This window comes from Puntigrus tetrazona, chromosome 2 (assembly GCF_018831695.1).
Source record: "Puntigrus tetrazona isolate hp1 chromosome 2, ASM1883169v1, whole genome shotgun sequence".
NCBI lineage: Eukaryota > Metazoa > Chordata > Actinopteri > Cypriniformes > Cyprinidae > Puntigrus > Puntigrus tetrazona.
This window is the reverse complement of record NC_056700.1, coordinates 16,612,657-16,632,586: the sequence shown is the minus strand read 5'-3', so window position 1 is coordinate 16,632,586 and position 19,930 is coordinate 16,612,657. Positions and strand designations below refer to the sequence as shown.

Sequence of the window (19,930 nt, the reverse complement as noted above, 5' to 3'; positions counted from 1 at the left end):
CAAAGCTGAATGCTGCTCACAGGTGGAGCTGAGAGCACTGAGAGCACTAAGCCTTAAGGTATTGAAAGACCAAGGACAAATAATGTACATTCAGAGTGAGTGACTGTGTGTGTGTGTGTGTGTGTGTGTGTGTGTGTGTGTGAAAAGGTAAGAACAAAGTTCAGGGAGGCCAGCTGTGGAAAATTTCAATTTCTCCTTGAATGCACACATCAAATCAACAATACTGTAATTACGAAGTCATTCAGCTCTGTATGGGAAAGTGTACACTTAGTATGCAAAATATATTGTTTATTGACTGATGTTACAGATTTATTGGTCATTTTTTGGTGCTGTTTGATATTGTTCATGATCACTTTCATTGGTTTTACATTTACACTAATTTTGCCATCCTCTAGCATCCTCTAGCAGTAATTTTTAAAAAGATAGGAGTTTAATAACACTTGTTAAATGTCAAATTAATATACGTTTTTCATATCATTTAAACTGTATAATGATGTGATACCTAAATTTACTTTACAGTTTAAATAATAATAATAAAAAAAGACAAATTAGCACAGAATTTTAAGTTCAGCCACTACATTTTCCAGTTACAATGCATATATTCCACTGCACACCAAAATAGTAAAAAGCATGCCAATTAATTGCATCAACACATTTTAAAATGTAATTTCATAATTTATTTTAACTTAATTTTCAGCACCAATGGAAATGTATGACTCACAATTTCTATCATTTTCAGAAAAATATTCTCCAATAGGATCTTTGGAAAATTCTCTATAAAAAACTAAAAAAAAAAAACTACATACACACAAACACATAAGTAGAAATAAGAATAACCCTTAAATATTTCTCAAGCACCCAAATCGGAAAGAAGAGCAGCACAGTGGCATGTCGAAAATCATCACACAGACAGGCTTATTTATGCCAAACTAGCGTTAAATCTCTAGAGCTTAACTTTTAACGGGGTCCAGTCATTTGTTACAAGCACTAATCAGTGATGGCAAGAGCTGCAAACAGTGGCCCCCAAGGACTCATTCCACTATTTCACAGTCAAACGGGCCCAAAGGACAACGCTCTCTTAAATGACACCATAACCACAGCTCCCTGTCTGATGGCTCCTATTGCTGGCACCACAGACCCAGTGTGGGCTCTTTCATTACACGTTTGCACAATCTGGAAAGGACTAGCGGCTCACAATGGCTTTATCACCAGGAAATGAGAAAGATTCTGCACTTTGTCCACCCTGGGTGGTCCGAAGCTCAAATCTTGCCCCTGGCTGTACAATTAGAGCCACCGGATAGTCCAAGTCATTGCTTTCCGAGAGTGGTGGCATTGCAAAAGTGTGGAAACAACAAATTAGCTTGGATTATGTTTGCTATAGTGATGCAATTCTAAACAAATTCGATCTATGCTGCCAATTTTCATCTCAAAGGAGAAAAGCAGCTACGGGCCGATGACAACTGGAGTAAAACAAAATCGGGCAAGATGCACGAACAGCCCGACTACAAAGCTTTCATAAACACAAGTTTCCCACACTGAGATCATACCTTCCAGAGAATAACAATAGGTTCGAACCAGATAGCAAGCTCTTCTTTCCAACCCCCTACAGTCAGATTGGTATAATTTGGACCATCTGGTCCCCCTTCAGGAATGACAAGTTCTTTGATGGAGTTTAGGGGGGGGAAAAAGCGCCTCTGAGGGATGAGAGACGAAGACCCCAGAGCCCAGGAAACATTCAGCTTTTCAGTTTCCCACACTGCGACCACTCAACGTTCTCTCTTATGAGAAACCAAGGGAGAGAGGCTGAGACAGGAAAGAGACAAAGAGAGGATGAAAACAACAACTGAAAGCAACTTCTTCTCTCAGGAATCTGGCCCTTGTCAAGTAAACCAAGGTCAAACTTCTTAACATACTGTAAATGTCCATTAGCGCCAAGTAAAACAAGCTTCTTCCTGACATATAAATAACCGTCTGCACAAATCATAAAGAAAGACGACGCTAAAAAGGCCACATTGTATTCTGAATAGTGTGCGGCAGCATTTTCCCAGATTTAAACAATTAGGAGGCAGATGTTCGACCAGTCCTTTTCCATGAAAACAGAAGGGAAAACAAGGAGAGCTCCCGATAAATGCACAAGGACAGCATATGATTTCATTGGCGTTACAAACTCAAAACAGGAGAAAAATTAGCTCTTTCATTTTAATAGTTTGAAATTGAAGATGACACGGGCAAACGAAAACAATATGATGCAGTAGGCAAGTCACGGATGGACAGTTTGCAGTAAACACTGCAGATTTCTTCTTTCTGTTAGAGAGGGAGGAAATAGGGCACGATAAGGGCCATTCACAAGCTCAAGTTAATGAATCACTCACCAGAGCAGTTTATCAGATGAAAGGAAATTCTCACCCTCCACAAATGCTCCCTAGAGTGTTCTGGAGAAAAACTTTATCTCAAATGCACTTTGCCAATTCAAGAAGTTGGAAGTAATGGACTAGTAGAATCAAGAGCTTTTTTCCTGTGTCCTGCTATCAATGCTGCGAAAAAGTATACACCAAAAACATTTCACAGCTATAAAAACGAATGCAATGCCAACAGTCACATTTAAAGGAAGATATCTCTTAAATATCTACTGCATTTACTGTGCATTTTACTGAGTCAATCATAAAAATCCCCCCCCAAAAAAACAGTTTGAAGCTGTGTCAATTAGATTCACTCTGTAAGTGAATGCTGGGGTCACAAATCATCTCCCTTGCTAAGGAGAGTTCGAAACAATCAAGGAATGATTATTGAAAGGTAACAAATTAGACCTTTGTGAGGGAACGGCAGTGGATTCATCAGCTGATGAAAAACTATTAAAATGTCATAAATATGTTTTATTATGCAGGGTAAAAAAAAATAAAGAAGACTGGAACTTGGTTTTATCTGTTGGTTACTGGTTGAAAGCAAGAAGATCTGATAGTGAACTCACAGTTGATTATATTCAAGACAATTGTAAAATCTGGCATGTGCCACCAGAGAGAAGTTGAAGTCTACAAAAATAAAAAATAAAAAAATGATGATGTTGCATATGCAAGTATGAATTGTTCACAGTGCGATTAATATAATGCATTTAGAAACTTAATTCATAAAACAAAGTAAAAAAATATATATAAATACTTTTTATTACAAAAGGCAGTAAAACATTATATATACTTGACAAGGGTGTACAAGTAAATATTCTATGGGTGACTAAAAAAGGTCCATGTTTAGGTCCCAAGTATAACATCAGTGCATCAATTCTGGAAAAACAACCTCCTAACTATAAAAATATAAATTGGCACTTATACCTGGGTATTACACAGAATAGCTAAATTTACGTCTGCGGTCCCTCTGGGCTGTGTCTGACAAGTAGACCAATTTAAAACAGGTAGCATCAACAACTTTCCATTAACCTGACCATTTTTTAAACCACCATATTATATCTATTTGCCTGTACAAGTTCAGATGCATATGTCTGCAAGTCTTTATTAGCCGGTGTCTGGATGATGATTCACATTTCTGTCTCACGACATTCTTGAAGCGTGACAGGCCAGCCAGAACTGGTTAATAAAGAACAGGTATGGGACATACAGAAATGCTCAATAGTAAATCTACCCTCCTCATCTCTTCTCGCCCCCCTGAATCTATTAGGCCAGGCCAAATCTCCACGCACTCCCAGGACTCAGCAGCGTCGAGTTAAGACATGCCTGCTTCCGCCTCGACCATCCCAACCAAGGCAGAATCAACATGAAAGCCATCAAAGGCTGAGAACATAAAATAAAAGCTTATGGCTGGGACCCAGACTACTTGTGGGTTCCCACCTACGGAGTGACTTTGGGAAAAAAAAATGGAAGAAAAAACTAAATTATATAAACAATTGTGAATCTTCACAGTGATTTTGGCTTCATTTCTCAGTAAGACGCATAAAAAGAGATTCAACCCATAAGTTGATTTTTAAGTACTAAAAAAAATACAGTTTGGGAAAAATGCATATAAATATGATATACACTTAAAAATAAAGGTGCTTAAAAGGTTCTTCGCAGCGTTTTTGGTTTAACAAAGAAACGTTCGGTCAAATGTTCTTTAAAGAACCATCTCTTTCATAGTTTAAGAATCTAAAGTTCCTTCTTTTACCACAAAGAACCTTTTGCAAAACAGACAAGTTCTTCAGCTGTTAAACGTTAAGACAAAAAATTACATTCATAAATACATATAAACACTACGATGGAAGCATGTTTATCATAAATGAAAAAAAAGTGGCTCAACAAATTCTTAAATCTAATTAAAGGTGCATAATCAAGACGAAAAGCATCAAATATTACATGGCTATCAGTGTCGCACTTTTTAATGGCAAGATTCAAATGCAAAATGCCTCAATCAACAACAGCTGCTAAAGTGAATTACAAGAAAAGGTGTCTGACTGAAAAGGCCCGTTGTAGTCCACATGCTAACAAATGGCTGCTAATTAGCCATGTGTATGATAGGAACATTAAAAGCCAAATCACTTCCTCTCCCTTTATGTAAATGCAAATGTCTTACCGACGCCCCTGATTACAGCTCATTAGACATGCTTATTACTTGCATTTGGGTATATGCCTACTGATATAGCTGCATTTAATTGGGAACGAAAAGTTACAGAGGTCATGGCTTGCTGGGACTCTGCTAATTGCTTACGTTGCTGCTTTTTTTCCCACAGGCAGAAGAACCTCCTCCTGCAACCCAATCGTTCTGCTTATGCTGGATGAAATTCAGTGATTTGCGTAGAGCGCACGACTCCACTGCCCAATAGAGAGGTCACTCAATGCCAGATCTAACAAAGGGTCTGTGTTTCTGTTTAAAACCGTGGTTCAGAACACCAGAGTATGTATCTTGCACGCTCTTCTTAGGTAAGGTTTCTCCACGACGGCCCCCAGAACTAAGGAACAGTAATGTTTGAGCTGTATTTAATAGGTTACGATTCTTGCTAAATGACATCTAGGTGTATGATAACAGTTCAATACAACTGAAGTCGAACAATGACGATTAGAAACATGCAGCTTTATTATTGCCTAAAGCTATAAAATATGAAAGACGACTGAGCTATGACTCACTGTAATGCAGTACAACAGAATTTCCAGATGCTTTAGATCGGAGCAAAGTGAAAAAGGGGACAGATAACGTGATCTTCAAAGTAACTTATTAGTACTTATTTAGTGGGTACTATTATTTATTTGAGAGACAATGCATTGCATTTATTGTCTTACTACAGCTGGCTATGCTAACAGTTTACAATAAGCCACATTTGTGCATTAAATATAATGCATTAAATAATATAGTAATATGCAGTGTATTTGTTACAGAATTTATTACACCTTGATTTTATAAAAAAAGTTAGTACATAGTACATTTTGCAATTAACATTTAATTCTGTAGAAGTACTGTTTACGCTACCTAATAAGATATAATTGTAAAATATTACCCTGTTTTTTTACTTGTTATGCTCATACTTTATAGGCTACTTAATAATATTACTAATTTCTAATAAGATAACACAGTCTAACAAATAGATTAGACTCAACTACCCAAATAGTAACTAGTATGACTTCAATGAATAGTAACTAGTAATGGTGGAGTTGGTGTGAACATCTATGGGTTAATACTTGAAAGTGAAGTTATATGAGAATAAGTCAGGATATCTGAATAGCAGATCTCTATAGATTTCAGTGCGTTACCAGTAACAGTGAAATATGATAGTATTGTTAGTGACAAGTAGCAAATAAGTTATAGTATGCAACGAATTCATATTGGTGACTACTTCTATCTATCTATCTATCTATCTATCTATCTATCTATCTGCTAAAGAAACTGAAATGCTAATTTTAAAAAGTGCTAAATCGACTTGGAGTAACCCTGGAAAACTTTTATTCGCGGCGCAGGAAACCAATCATTTTTTTTATGACTCTGCTACGCATTTTGTCGAGAATACCAGAGAAAGCTGCTTACCCAGGTGAAGAGTCAGGTTGATGGAGTTTGGGTACTGGATGCCCGCTAACATAGTCTGACTTTGCCACCAGGTGGTATCCGCTTGGTTGTTGTAATCGGTGAGATAAACAGCGCCGTGGTGGTGCCTGGGGTCTCCGGCGTCGCAAATGTGGCATGATTTAGTGACTCCCGTTACCCCGGTCTGTACACAGTATTCTTCAGGCGGCGAGCCGCAAGTGTTGGTGGCCACTACGGTTACATTGAAAGCGGCGTTAACAAACTCTGGCATGCAGCGCTGAGGCCGATTGGACTCGTCTATACATTCATCCATCGCTCCGTGACTGCACGCTGCCCACAAAGTCCATAATAACAAACAGCTAAAAAACGACATTGTGTCCTTTTGTTTATGCGACCTCAAGTAGCTACCCTCACTGTCTCGATCCCTTAAATCCTCGCAGTCTTTAAAAAAGTTTGCGGTAACTCGCCAGCTACCGAGTTTGCGGTTTTATAAATAAACTCATGCGGAAAATGGTGGTAGTCGCTTCACCTCCAAAAAGCGATAGTTGTGGCTTAATCTCCCCGCGACTTCTCTCTTGCAAACCTTCACTTTATTACTGCTTTGTAACCACCGCCATGGAAAAAAAAAGTTTTGGAGAAAAGGAACTATATCCGACTACACCCTGGCAGCTAGTGCGCAAGTCAAAGTACTTCCAAAAAAAATCCCTACGTCTACTTCCGCCTGAAGGATGCTTTGATGGACCGCCGACCCGCTAAACAAGGCAAGTCCAAATGGACAGAGAGGCATTAGTGGGCGTGGCGAAACGGGTATGGGCGTGGCTTTACGCTTTCCCAATTGGTCGCTTTCCCAGTCAGCTCCAGGAGTGGGTGGGGCCAGAATTTCATACCTCACAGATTCCCAACAGTGCGGTGAACTGACCACTAACTATCCGTAAATAGATAAACAAATACGTGTTAGGCTTGATTCGCCATCAGAAAATCCCAGAAACAATCTCGCTTTCAAATAGCTGTTCGCATGCAGGCAGGCAGTTAAGTACTTAAAGTTTTATTAAGTTAAAAACCTTTATTTATCTTGTGGTATCTTCAAAGAGACATACTTTCTGGATGAATCCCCCGTGCTATGAATAACTAGTGGATGATAGCTGCTGCTTGCTGTGAGCAGCGGGGTCAAAGAGCAAGGTTATATATACCTACTCTACCAAGCAAGGGTGTACACGAAAACTTTAAATAGCTGAGTGTTACGTTTTGTATGCTGTTTATTAATATTTTACCAGCATTGTTTCTAAGATACCGTTTCTAAGATACTGAGAACCGTCTTAAAGTTCGTCCCACACTTAATCTATCATTTTTTTTTTAGATTAATCCGTCAGCACAGGCAAAAACAAAAAGGTTTTTAGGTGCACTTACATATTAAATTTGACTTCAAATTAAAGTGTGTTAGGCCTCAAAATTTGATTTGTTTGCGCATCTAGAGTATTCAAAATGCCTTGTAAAACTAATTAACCAGTAATAAAAAAGTAAATAACCACAGTTGCAATTGTAGTCATTTCTTTATTTTTTATTACCTCAAAATTAATCCCCAAAAAAGAAAGGCAGGCAAATTTAAAGGCTTCACAGAAATACTAATAAAAATAAAATAAATAAAAAAAAATAAATAGAAATAACAAATAGCAATAGTAATACCAATAAATATATACAAAAATAGCAGCCTAATATTAAATAGTAATAAAACTGGCAATTTATTAAAAAAAAATTCTCCAATTCATAGCTATTGTAATGAACTGTCTTTGTCTTTTCTTTTACACTGGATATTCACAAATAAAGTTTTTCTGGTGCATTGATTGGAAAGTGAGAGCCGGAGTACTGAATGATCTGAAAATGTGTGTCATTGATAAGAGCTACAGCAGATACTGTATCTGACAATGCTCTAAATTAGAGTCCGGTGAGTATCTCAGACTGGCAGCGAGCAGAATAATCATCACGAGATCAAGTCTACAGACGCATTCCTTTAGATAACACTATTACGATTTAATCAAATTGTGATTAAAGAACAAAGTGTTTAACGAGACAATCAATCATCACCCACCATGGAGATTAATTGGCTTAATGGCTCTCTAAAAACAACAGAATTGCTCTGTTGGAAAGAAATGGGTTTAAATGTCACTTCACAAAAATGAAATTACGTCCTATTGAAAATGATAAAAAGCAAATATATGCTAATGCATTTTTAAGATAAGACTATTGAGATCTTGCAGTAATGTAAAACCTCTGACCTAGCCATCAAGTTAATCTGTGCTAGACTTCTGTCTATCCATCAATCGCCTAGTCTCACTACATCCAGGACAGGGGAAATGAGGGCTAGATTTATCCCTGTATGTCAAAATGAGAAATGAGCGTCAACACTTTGTCAAATACTCATTCCTGCCCCCCATACGGCTGCAGCAAGCTCAGGCTTGCCTAGGATGTGCATTGTCTCACTGTTGCCTTCAAACTTTAAACACATTCGTCAGCAATTGTTCTCTAAGATACTAGAGGTATGCGCTCTCTCGTTTTACCCAGAGGCTATGACTATATTCTCCTCAGAGATATTCCACGCATTCTCTGGAATTCTGCTGTGGTGCCAGATTTGCTATTTGCAAGAAATAACATCTGCAATTACACGCTGAAGCGCAATTATATTTGAGTTTAAACTGGTTTGGATTGATAAAAAGTAAAAGGACAGCCAAGCAATTAAATACTTTTTTAAACCATTAGCATCCATAGACTCTCCAATGAGATGTAAACATACTCTGGTGCGGGTTTAAAGCGCCCTCTATCGGTCATCATTAGCAAACACGCGTCAAGCGTCAGATATCAAGTAATCATCTTAATAAATTGTATTTATAGTTTAAGTATATAGCAGTCAGCATTTAAGCATTTAAAATGGATCAATAAAATTTTGGTTTGGGTTTCTTACAACTTTCAACTTCTTACAAAGGTTTTGATCCACTTCAAATGTTGACTTTCGTCTATATATATGAAAAATCAAAGCATTTTTTGTTCCAAAGACAATTAGATAAAACTAGCTGAAAGCTTAAATCTCGATATTATTTGATTATACATATTAATAGTTGTTTAACATTTTTTTTTTTTTTTTACAATTATGAAAATGCTAAGCAATAGATTTTTTTGGGTCATCAAAAATACATTCAGTAGACAAAATAATAATTTAAGCTAACTTGTATATCATAATGCAAGGATTAAAAAAAAAAAAAAAAAGGCATGTTAAAAAAAGTAGCAAAAATGTTACTTGGTATTTTGTGGTCTCTGGAAAGACACTGGATTCTGAAAAACTAAAGTAATGTTAATATTAAAACTACAATATTGATGCATTTATCAGCCAGCAATCCATTATTGTAGACTTGAAATGTGTTACTGTTATATTTCATAAAAAATTTTAAAAATGCGTACATGTAGTTGTTTGTTTTAGGGCACAACATGTTGCTCAATCTAGACAGAAAAAAAACTTGGCAGAAGTTACACATTGCTGAAAAACCACACATCTGGAAAATGAGTATTTGATTCCCAACAGTGATTTTATTTTTTAGTCAGTGAACTCTTTCTTAAAGGGCATGAGAGAGATCGAGACAAAAATGTTAAAGAAACTGTTTTATTAGAATACAACGCTTAACATGTATTTGGAATCTATTTAAAAAAGAAAAACGAAAAGAAAAAGATTTAGCATTATTGGTCACAAACAGTTATTTCATAACTTTTTTTTTATTACTTTTTCTTTTTATACATAAAACAAGGAAAGACCGAATATCAAACATTATTTTTTACACCTTCCCAAATATCTTTGTTCAGAAGTTAAGCTTTAATAACCACCCCTGTTTCCCCCCCAGCCTCCTCGAAATCCCCTCCCTCCATATCCTCCTCCTCCTCCTCCTCCTCCTCCTCCTCCTCCTCCTCCTCCTCCTCCTCCTCCACCTCCTCTGTATCCTCCACCCCCATTAAAACCTCTGTATCCACCAGACCCTCTGAATCCACCCCCACCAGGCCCCTGAAGCCACCTCTTCCAGACCCCCTGTATCCACCCCCGCCGCCATGATACCCTCCAGACCCCCTGAAGCCACCTCCACCACCCTGGTATCCTCCACCTCCTCTATACCCTCCGCCGCCTCTGTATCCTCCTCTTCCATGGCCTCTAAACTCTCCACCCCCTCCGAAGTCAGTACGGGCCATCTTGGGTGGACGTGGACCATCTCCGAAGCTGATAAAGGAGTGTTAAAATAACACAATTAACATCACATTTTCAAACAGTGTAGTTATTTAGGAAAAAGGTTCCTTTTTATAAGACAATTAAATGTATGGGTTCAATGATCTCACCGTGGGTTGGAGGCCATGAGGTTGATGCCAGCTGACGAGGGTCTGGACACAAGCCGAATGACGTTCAGCAAACGCTCATTGGTGGGATCTAAATTTCGGATGTACTCCGGGTCTTTGGTCACCTCCACCACCAGGGCGTCCATCGCTGCCCTCAGGGCCGCCACACCACCGGCTGTATCATGAGGAATCTTCAATTTGATCCTACAGAAGGAAGGAAACCGCTCTTGTTGACTTCCTAACTCAGGAATTTGAGAGAACAATTTTTTTTGTTGTTTATCATTCAACACATACCAATCATCAAGCTCGACAACTTCCCCATTGGAGGCGATCTTCTTTGTGCCGAACAGAATAAGCTGAAGAGGACTGACAAGAGTCATTGCTTTGGCAGAAATGGCTCGAGTTCGGATCTGCAATTACATAAGAAATAATTTAGAAATAAATCTGTACTTTTGTACTCTGAAAAGCGGAACTTATGATATACACTACGATTAAAAAAAAAGTATGGGGTTAGAAATATTTTCAAAAAATTTTTTTAAAAGAAAGTGATGCTTTAATTCACCAATGATGCATTCAAATTGATCAAAGGTCAATAAACAGGAAAAACAACAACAACAACTTTATTTGTCCAATATTATGTGCAATATATATACACATACATACACACACACACACACTTTATATATTATATACAAAAGTCAACATTTGAAGTGGATCAAATTATGTGCAAAAAATTATGGTTCGTGGCTGTGATAGTCTTAGAAAAATAGAAGTTTAAGGCTAGACATTCAAACCAACCTTTTCCCCAAAGACAAAAAATGGAGATGGATACGCCATATTATGGTTGCTGAAAGGACAGTTGACTGAGGACTTGTGAATGAGTGCATTTCGCCCCTCTGTGGTCAGAATCTTTCTTTTCTCTTTGTGGTAACACACGTTGGGGTAAGAGCCAAACGTCAGCAGAGAGATCACCACATCCAAGTTATTGTCTGGTCCCACAGGGTTAAACACCTGATTCAGAAGGCACTCTACAAGAAAGAGAAAAGACAAAGGTTTACTTTCAAATTTCTAAATGAAATGAAGGACTGAAATGAACTAGAACCAAGTGGAAGTGCATTTAGAAGCATGGTTTAACCTTCAGGGAAGCCCACGTTGACGAGGATATCTTTCAGCTGGACCTTGGCCTCCCAGGTCATTCTCAAAGTGGGCATGTTCAGCCTCTTGTGCTCACAAAACCGGATCTCCGCATCCTCACCTCCCATTCTGTAAAATTAAAAGATATTTATATTGTGAAACCCTTAAGAGATCAGAACGCTACATTTAAAAAATAAATAAATTATATATATTGAGTCCTTAAATTTAATACATTCAGACCCACCGGACTTCATCCCAGGCCTGGAAGACGGAGAGTAAAGCCACGTGATCTGAGAAGCGTGAGCCTGCAAAGTTTCTATGAACAAAACCGAGACGCTTTCCCTCGCTGATAAAGGGCTCGGGGAAACAGGTCGCTGCTGAGATAGTGCACACGGCATCTCCAACACTACACACCACAAACACGTACACATAGTTTTTGTCATTGTGGGAAAAATAGCAGTTAATAACGAATGACTTGTAAGTTCTTGACAGCTTTTTAAGATGCACTCAGTCAAGGTTGGATGAATAAACTTACTTAAAGATGCATCCCATGATCATCATCTTTCCCAGACGGGGTTCGATGGGCAGTTTGGCCAGAATGCGTCCCAGTGGTGTCAGCTCATCATTACAGTCAAGAGCATCCAGCTCTGGAGAGCAACAAAGTCTTGTTTGATTTTGTTCACTTCAACTGACATCATTAATATTATGAATGTGTAACAAAATCTGTACCTCTCAGTGTATGTTCAGCTTCAATAACGGCATCCAGTGGAGGCGGCTCAATGGCTTTGGACAAGAAATGTCCGATGGCACCCAGTCTCAGTAGCTTAATGCTGAGGGCCACCTCATGCAGTGGTGTGCGGAAGATTTCCGGAGTCATATGGGTCTCCAGTCTACGTAACGATCATTGCAGTCATTAACATGTCAGATCATGCCATTTTGTTTTGGACCAACAGAAGAATGACATTTCATACTTTTCAAAACGAGCTCTGCTGCAGAGGTAAAAGCAGAAACCTGGTCTGACTCGGCCAGCTCGTCCCTTCCTCTGCTCAAGGTTGGTCTTGGAGGCCCACACTGTGGCATAGTGGGTCATGTTGTTGTGAGAAGTGAACAGCTTCACTTTTTGCCTGAATGACACATATTTGGTGTTTTAAAACCATTTGTGGACAAAACAGAACATACAGAGAAGAGAAACGTACATTTAAAGAGATGACAACCGTGTTATTTGCTGATCCTCGTGTCATACAAACAGCTGGTTACAATTTTTTTTCTGTGTTTCATGACTAACTTACAGAATTGTAAGATCTGGGTGAATCATCTCTTCAATTAAATGAGCTGCTTACTTGCAGGAGTCTATGACGAAGACCACATCATTGATGGTAATGCTGGTCTCAGCGATGTTGGTGGACACAATGACCTGCGGTGTGTTTGCAAAAATTTGTTTAAAACAAACGTTTTAATATATCAATTCCTAAACCACGCAGTGAAACATCTCCAGACCTTTGTCACACCCTCAGGAGCTGGCTCAAACACTCGTCTCTGTTCTTCCCTTGGGATCTGAGAGTGAAGCGGCAGGATTCGGTATCGATGGCCACCTTTGAAGGACACAATATTGGAGGGATCGTTATGAGTCATATTAAGAGATGAGGGGATACAAGTCAGAATATCTAGGGAAAATATTTAGCTTGAGTGCGGGCAGAACATCATTACAGACCGAAGTGAGGGTTCATCTCCAGGTGTTTCTGCATGGAATAGATGAGGTTCCAGCCTGGCAGGAAGATTAGCACAGCCCCTGGTACTTCAAGCGTTTCAATGTACTTCAGCAAAGCCTCAATCAGCTCGAACGGAGTTTCCTTCTCGCTCAACTGAGACATGGCACGCTTGGTTTCAGGTGTATACTCAGATCCACAGATGACATTACAGTTCACCTGTAGAACACAGAAATACAAATATCAAGCATTCATTTAAGTACATTTAATTTTTGTAAGCTATTATGAACTATCATCTGATTAGTGCTGTGGAATAAAGTTTAGTTAGCTAAATCCAGCTTTTCATCAACTATCAAAAGTTTGTGTTTCAACAGTAGTATTCTGAAATATTACTACAATACGAACTTTTTTAAAATATGTTTTTCCAATGTAATTCATCTGCCAGAGCTGAATCTATCCATCCATCGTACCAGTCTTTTCTGTCTTTGAATTAATATTTCCTTGCTGAATATCTTTAAAATTACTTGATTTAAAATTCATACATTGAAATATTTTCCACATGATATTTTAACAATTGGCTTTGCCTTTAGTCAATGACAGTGTAAAAGTCATTTATATCTTAAACGTGTAATTTTCCCCAGACGATATACTTTATTTTTTGCACCTAATTTAAAACAAACTTACATCTTCCTCTCCACCATCTTCATCTTTATCTTTTTTCTTCCGGTCCATTGGTGGTCGTACAAACTGAGTCATCTGAATGCAGTCTTCTAGGAAATACTCTGTAGATAAGAAAACATAAATAATAATCAGTCAGGTCGTTGAAACAAGTACTTCATGAGCATTCACAATCTCACATTCACACACACTCATATATATACATATACATATATAAAATACAGTGCAACATGCTTCTCACCTTGCACAGGATGTGCACGTCCATGCACCTCGATGACAGGACAGTTAAAAAAGTATTCTCTAAACATGGTGGTGTCAATGGTGGCAGACATGAGGATGACGCGCACATCAGGGTAAGCCTGTACCACATCTCTCAACACTACCAACAGGAAATCAGTCTGGACAGAAAAACATACTTGTAAACATTGTGAGACACTGTACCTCTCTATACCATTTAAAGCTGATATAATAATATTCTTCTTACATTTAAGTCTCTCTCATGGATTTCATCCACAATCACATGACTGATACCACGAATACCAGCTTCCAGCTTCCTCAGCAACACCCCTGTAAATAAGACATTTTAAGCTCTGTTACCCAACCCTCTGCAACGTGCCCAAGTCAGAGAATAAGAAACTGACGTACCAACTGTGCAGAATAGGATGCTGGCATGAGGTCTGGGCAGGACAGACTCAAAACGCACACTGTAGCCACAGCTTTTCCCCACCTCCTCTCCTCTCTCAAATGATACACGCTCAGACACTGATACAGCACTGATGCGTCTTGGCTAAAAGGAAGAATGGCAGCAGAAGCAAGTTACTTTAGTGTTTTTTTCTTATGGTGACGAGCACACAAAATCAATAAGCATTTCAACAGGCTCACCTGTGTAACAATGATATTGCATTCAGCTGCCATGCCTGCCTGTATGAACTCATCCAAGATGTACTGAGGAACCTGAGTGGTCTTTCCACAGCCAGTGGCTCCACGAATGATGACCACTGGGTTACTGTGAATGGCGAACATGATTTGCTCCTCAAAGTTCTTGACTGGCAGCTGACTTCGCTCCATGAGAGTCTGTAAAGAGGCAATTCTGCTAGAAATCTGACAATACCAAATGCGTATTGATATAATAAGTGTAAAACATAAATCCCTGTCTACAATTATTGCTCATGAAAAATAATCAAAATTAAACTAATAAAAAAAAAAAAAAAAGGAATAGTTAATATCCCATGAAATATAAAATGTGAATACAGATTAAAGAGATCTCCCCTGTGTTTTTTTTACTTATTTTTTTTTTTTTTAAGTATTTGATATGCAATAGCTGTGACCAATATTGTTTTTTCATCTGCCCAGAAGATAATTTTTTTTAAATATATGTGATTATCTTCTAAAAGTGTTTGGTGTGTGCTAACATCTAATATACAAATGTGTTTTTTGCTGTATATAAACATATAAAAATAAAATTAAAATAAATATACATGTACACAAACTGCCATAACAGGAATAGATATATAATAGATATATAATGCATAATGAAATTTATATCTAATATAAATATATCATCATAAAAATGCCTTCAAATATAATACACATGGGCTAAAAACCAGCAAAACTCCCATTTCAATTGAATGGATTTTCAGGGCTGTTTAAATCTCACCGTCTGCAGATTTTTGTCCTGCTCCAGCTGGTAGTTGAGCTCATTCAGCAGGTCTTTGCTGATCTGTTCTGAAGTACACTGTAAACCAAAGTGCAATAGGTTTTCAGTGGCATCCAGTGTATCACAACAATTTTACTTGCTATCGCGAGCAGACTCACAAACGCCAGTGGCCCTTCGTCGATGTTGGAGCTGGTCCAGGGGTTCCAGTTGACCTGAGGAGGAGACCATGGCACCACTCCTCCTGTGCTCTGCCTTTGCGAGGGCTCAAAATGAGCCATCTTCCCTTGCACCAGAGATGCTGGACTGTTGGGGTCCTGAGGCTACAAAAAGGGCACGCATACATACTTATCTTTACTCGATAATGCCCATACGTCAAGCAGGTTTTCTTGTCCAACACTTACAGGAGGAGGGATCTGGATGCCAAGTTCCTGCACAAAACTGTGTATTTGATGCTGTACATCATTACTGAGATTCACTACATATACATCCACCTGTAACAGCAACCAAAACAGGAAGTTAGAAGAGTTGGCAAACACACATGTCTCAGAAGCATGATAAACTAGGGTGTTTAACTCACAGTCTCCCCTTCTTTCTTCTTGGTCTGTCCCGTGTAGGCTTCTATGACACCCAAATGGTAAAGCTGACGGACAATAGACAGAGCACAAGACTGGGCGGCCAGCTTCTTCGTAGAGCCATGCTCACGAGCAAAAACCTCTGAAAAATAGAACGGCTTTAGCAAGGACACAACTTCTGATGTGAAAATATGCCCTGGACCTTGCAGATTTTTACGTAGAAGGTTTTCTGATACTCACTCCTACCCAGTTGTCTTACAAAGATTGTCATCTCAGCAATAAAACTCCTATAACAGAGCAAGATTTAAAATCAAGGCGCCCCAACATGACATTCAGCCCACAGGTGTCTTCACAAGATTTAAGCATGAATAAAATCCACAAACTGACCTCTTAACTGGACAGCACGTGAGATCAACAGAGTGACATTTCAGCGCAGAGTCCGTACAGGACAACCCATCCTGAGCAAGTTTGATTTTCTGCCAGACTTCTAAACATGGTGGTGTTCTCTAGGTACTGGAGGCGCTGACCCCTGATGGACGAGTGACACCAGAAATCACAACCAGACATTATTTTGCCTCTCCCGCCTCTAAACGCGACCAATCACATACTTCACCATGTGACCTCTTAGTGCAGCCTAAGTCATGTCACATGTTTTCCCCCATGTAAGGTTGTGATTTCTGGCATCTCTATTGTCCTCCTTTTAATATTACACACTACATGGATGAATCTCACAGAAACAGGTCCAGGTCACATTTCACCCCCAAAATGTAATTAACTGAAATATAACCAACTTAATAAATAAATAAAAAAGTAATAAATAAAATAAACAAGTGAAATAAAACCAACTTAAATTAAAAAATAAATATTAAAAGTTCAAAATAAACAAATTACACATATTTTACGTGATACAGTAAAATATGACCTGGACAAGTTCTTGACAAGTTTTGTGAGATAGACCCATAAAACATTGTTGATTTTTTTTTTTAAGATAACATCCGAGATGAGATTTTATAGTTATCTGAGATCTCATTGAGGTTAGATACACATCAAGGAGTTCTCTGTCATTGTTTCAGTCCAGCAGAAAAACAAACCTTCAAATGCAAATCTGATTTCCGAATACCAGTTTAGAATTTTTTTTTGTTTTAGTTTTAGCCTATAAACGAATAATTCTCTTAAAGAGCACAAGGAACTAAGCTGCTGCTGTAAATGGGAATGTTCTGACCTGTTGTGGTCAGGCCCAACTTGGCTGTACTTGTAGTCGGTTTGTTGGTTCTCCTTCTGAAAGAACTGGTTCAGACGAGCCTTTGCATTTTCCAGAGTCCAGTTCCCATGAAGGCCAGCATTCAGATCAACTTCCTCTGATTCCAAGGTCTTGGGGAATGAGAAAAGACTCCTTAATTCTCAGAAACTTTCTAGAAAAACCTGGCCAAACAATGAAGACCTACTGCTTTTGCATCCTGATCCTCTCTCTTAGAGTAATACTCCTGCAGGTTGGCGCCTCGCTCCCATTGGGCATTACCAAATCCAGAATAGCCCAAACCTGTGACTCCAGGAATGGGTGCAGAACCCTCAGGTTCTAAAACACAGGAAGTGCGTATGCCGTAACTACACAAATCTTTCTAAACAACATCAAAAACGCTCACATCAAATGTTTTGCTAGCAACCAATCACTGGATGAAATTACCTTCTCCCAATTCCTTCTTCACAGACAGATGTGGAGGTAGTGGACAGTTGGACGGGAGATTTCCAAACCCTCCACCCTCTTCATTCCCTCCATCAGGTACACTGACCTGAAAAAAGTGCAAACTTAGACCTGCATAATAATACAGGAGAGTAACGGAGGAAGCTGTAAACACATTTATGATACCGACCCCTAGAGCAGGAACTTCACTGGGATTCATTTCTTTACTCCTAACAAGATAATTCACAAAATCTCGGGCTGCATTGGACTGAGCATCCTTCTTGTTGGTAGAATTCCCCATGCCGATGTAATTGTAACCCTCAATACGCACCTTAAAGAAACAACAACACCATTTATCATGAAGTATTTTATTCAAAAATGGCAAGTGACTTTAAGAGGCCCAGGCCTTATTCTCACCTCACACAGGAATTTCTGCCTGTTTTTATTTCCAGCAGCTCGGATGTCATAGTTCGGCGTTAGCTTCTTTTTTCCACACCAAGCGTACAGGAAATTCTTAATGTCTGCCATTGTTGACGGCCTGAATGTGAATTAAATAAATACGATAATTAAAAATAAAAGTAAGCTTATTAATCGCCTATCGGAAAACATTGTTAACTCTACAATCTTCCCATTTCTCAGAGATAACTTTAGCCTAAACGTAGCCATGCAATTACTGCAAGAATACCCGTATCCAACTCGTTAATGTTGTGATAATACATACATATATGTATACACACACACACACACACACACACATTTATTTATTAATTTGCAGGTAGTTTGCTGTAATGAATTGGCTAACATTAGCTAGCCGATTCGTGCAGGCATATTCAGATTTTTAAATAAAATTACTATTCAAAAAAGCTATTGAATAAAAATGCAGATGATCTAGGCTAATTTTCTATCATACCCGACAAAGGCCCTTTCACACAGATCCAAACAAGCCGCACACGACGTTCAAAAAAATACGTATGTCACAGAACAGCTTGCGGAACACCGGCAGATCACAACAGGAAGTGACGCAGCCCCTAAACTTATCAGCGCAACATCGGTCCGTTAGTTAACGTGTAAAAATGAGAACATATATAGCTTTTGGATTAAAATCAAGAAAACATAATTCATTTGATGTTAGTTCCTATTTATTTGTCCCATGGTCAATTTTAGGTTATCCCTCATCTATACTTTAATGTATATATATATATATATATATATATATATATATATATATATATATATATATATATATATATATATATATATATATATATATATATATATATATACTGTTTTGCACATACTGTAATCTTTGTTGTTTATTATTGCAAAAAAAAACAAAAAAAAAACAAGCATCTGGACATTGGCAATGACGAATTTTCATAGCCATTTAATTACAGATTTCAAAGTAAAAATTACAATATCATTTTGTAGGCCTATGCATTTGAGTTCTATCAATTTTAATGCTAAATGAGATCAGATTCTACCCACTTTTGGGTTGTAACAATTATGAAACTGTATTATAATTTAAAAAACTGTACCTATATAGCTTACTACAGTTTCAAAGGCCTGGGGTCAGTAAGATTGTTTTTATGCTAACCATTTATTTCTTTTTTACATTTTATTAACCAAAACCACAGTAAATAAAATAGCAACGTAGTGAAATAGTTGATTTTAAAATAATAGTTTCTATTTTAATGTGCTTTAAAACATAATTTGTTCCTGAGATGGCAAAGCTAAAATTTTCATTCAGTCTTCAGTGTTTCATACCACATTAAAAAATATTCTGTTATTGATCAATGTTAAGAAACATTTAGTTTCAATGTTGAAACAGCTGCTTGTTTTAAGTGCTTAATATTTTTGTAGAGAGTGATTTGTTTTTATGAATTCTATTTTGCGAGTTTATTTGAAATACATAGTTTGAACCATTATACATTCTATTTACTGTCACTTTTACATTTTTTTTGATGATGTATTAAAGAGCAATATACTTGTTAGATTATTCATTAATCTTTATTAATGTTAGTTAATTTTAAAAAATGCAGCGGTTTATTGCTATTCCAATTTGGGTCAGGATCATTAACTAGCATTAACATACATATTTTATTTTATTTTATTTGAACATTGTATTAGTAAATGTTGGAAT

The 19,930-nt window shown here is 37.9% G+C and overlaps 2 protein-coding genes across 2 annotated transcripts in view; both read right to left on the bottom strand.

Moving 5' to 3' along the window:
* Positions 1-6,742, bottom strand: part of lamc1 (laminin, gamma 1) — a 44,485-nt gene extending 37,743 nt beyond the window's left edge. The window contains exon 1 of the mRNA XM_043264338.1: positions 6,001-6,742. Coding sequence (XP_043120273.1) covers positions 6,001-6,370 — 370 coding nt within the window. The 5' untranslated portion in view covers positions 6,371-6,742. The remainder of the gene's footprint in view (positions 1-6,000) is intronic.
* Positions 6,743-9,553: 2,811 nt separating this feature from the next.
* On the bottom strand, positions 9,554-18,811 carry dhx9 (DEAH (Asp-Glu-Ala-His) box helicase 9). Its single transcript, XM_043219821.1, is given in 30 exon segments — positions 9,554-9,915; positions 9,985-10,051; positions 10,054-10,249; positions 10,366-10,566; positions 10,657-10,772; positions 11,161-11,390; positions 11,498-11,625; positions 11,741-11,902; positions 12,032-12,143; positions 12,226-12,386; positions 12,468-12,620; positions 12,837-12,910; positions 12,994-13,088; positions 13,208-13,421; positions 13,887-13,984; positions 14,122-14,278; positions 14,365-14,447; positions 14,526-14,667; positions 14,763-14,954; positions 15,538-15,615; positions 15,696-15,857; positions 15,939-16,028; positions 16,115-16,251; positions 16,350-16,396; positions 17,332-17,480; positions 17,555-17,685; positions 17,794-17,899; positions 17,981-18,121; positions 18,208-18,328; positions 18,701-18,811. Coding segments are annotated over 29 exon segments (3,795 nt in total). The 5' UTR covers positions 18,319-18,328; positions 18,701-18,811; the 3' UTR covers positions 9,554-9,853.
* Between the last annotated feature and the right edge of the window lie 1,119 nt (positions 18,812-19,930).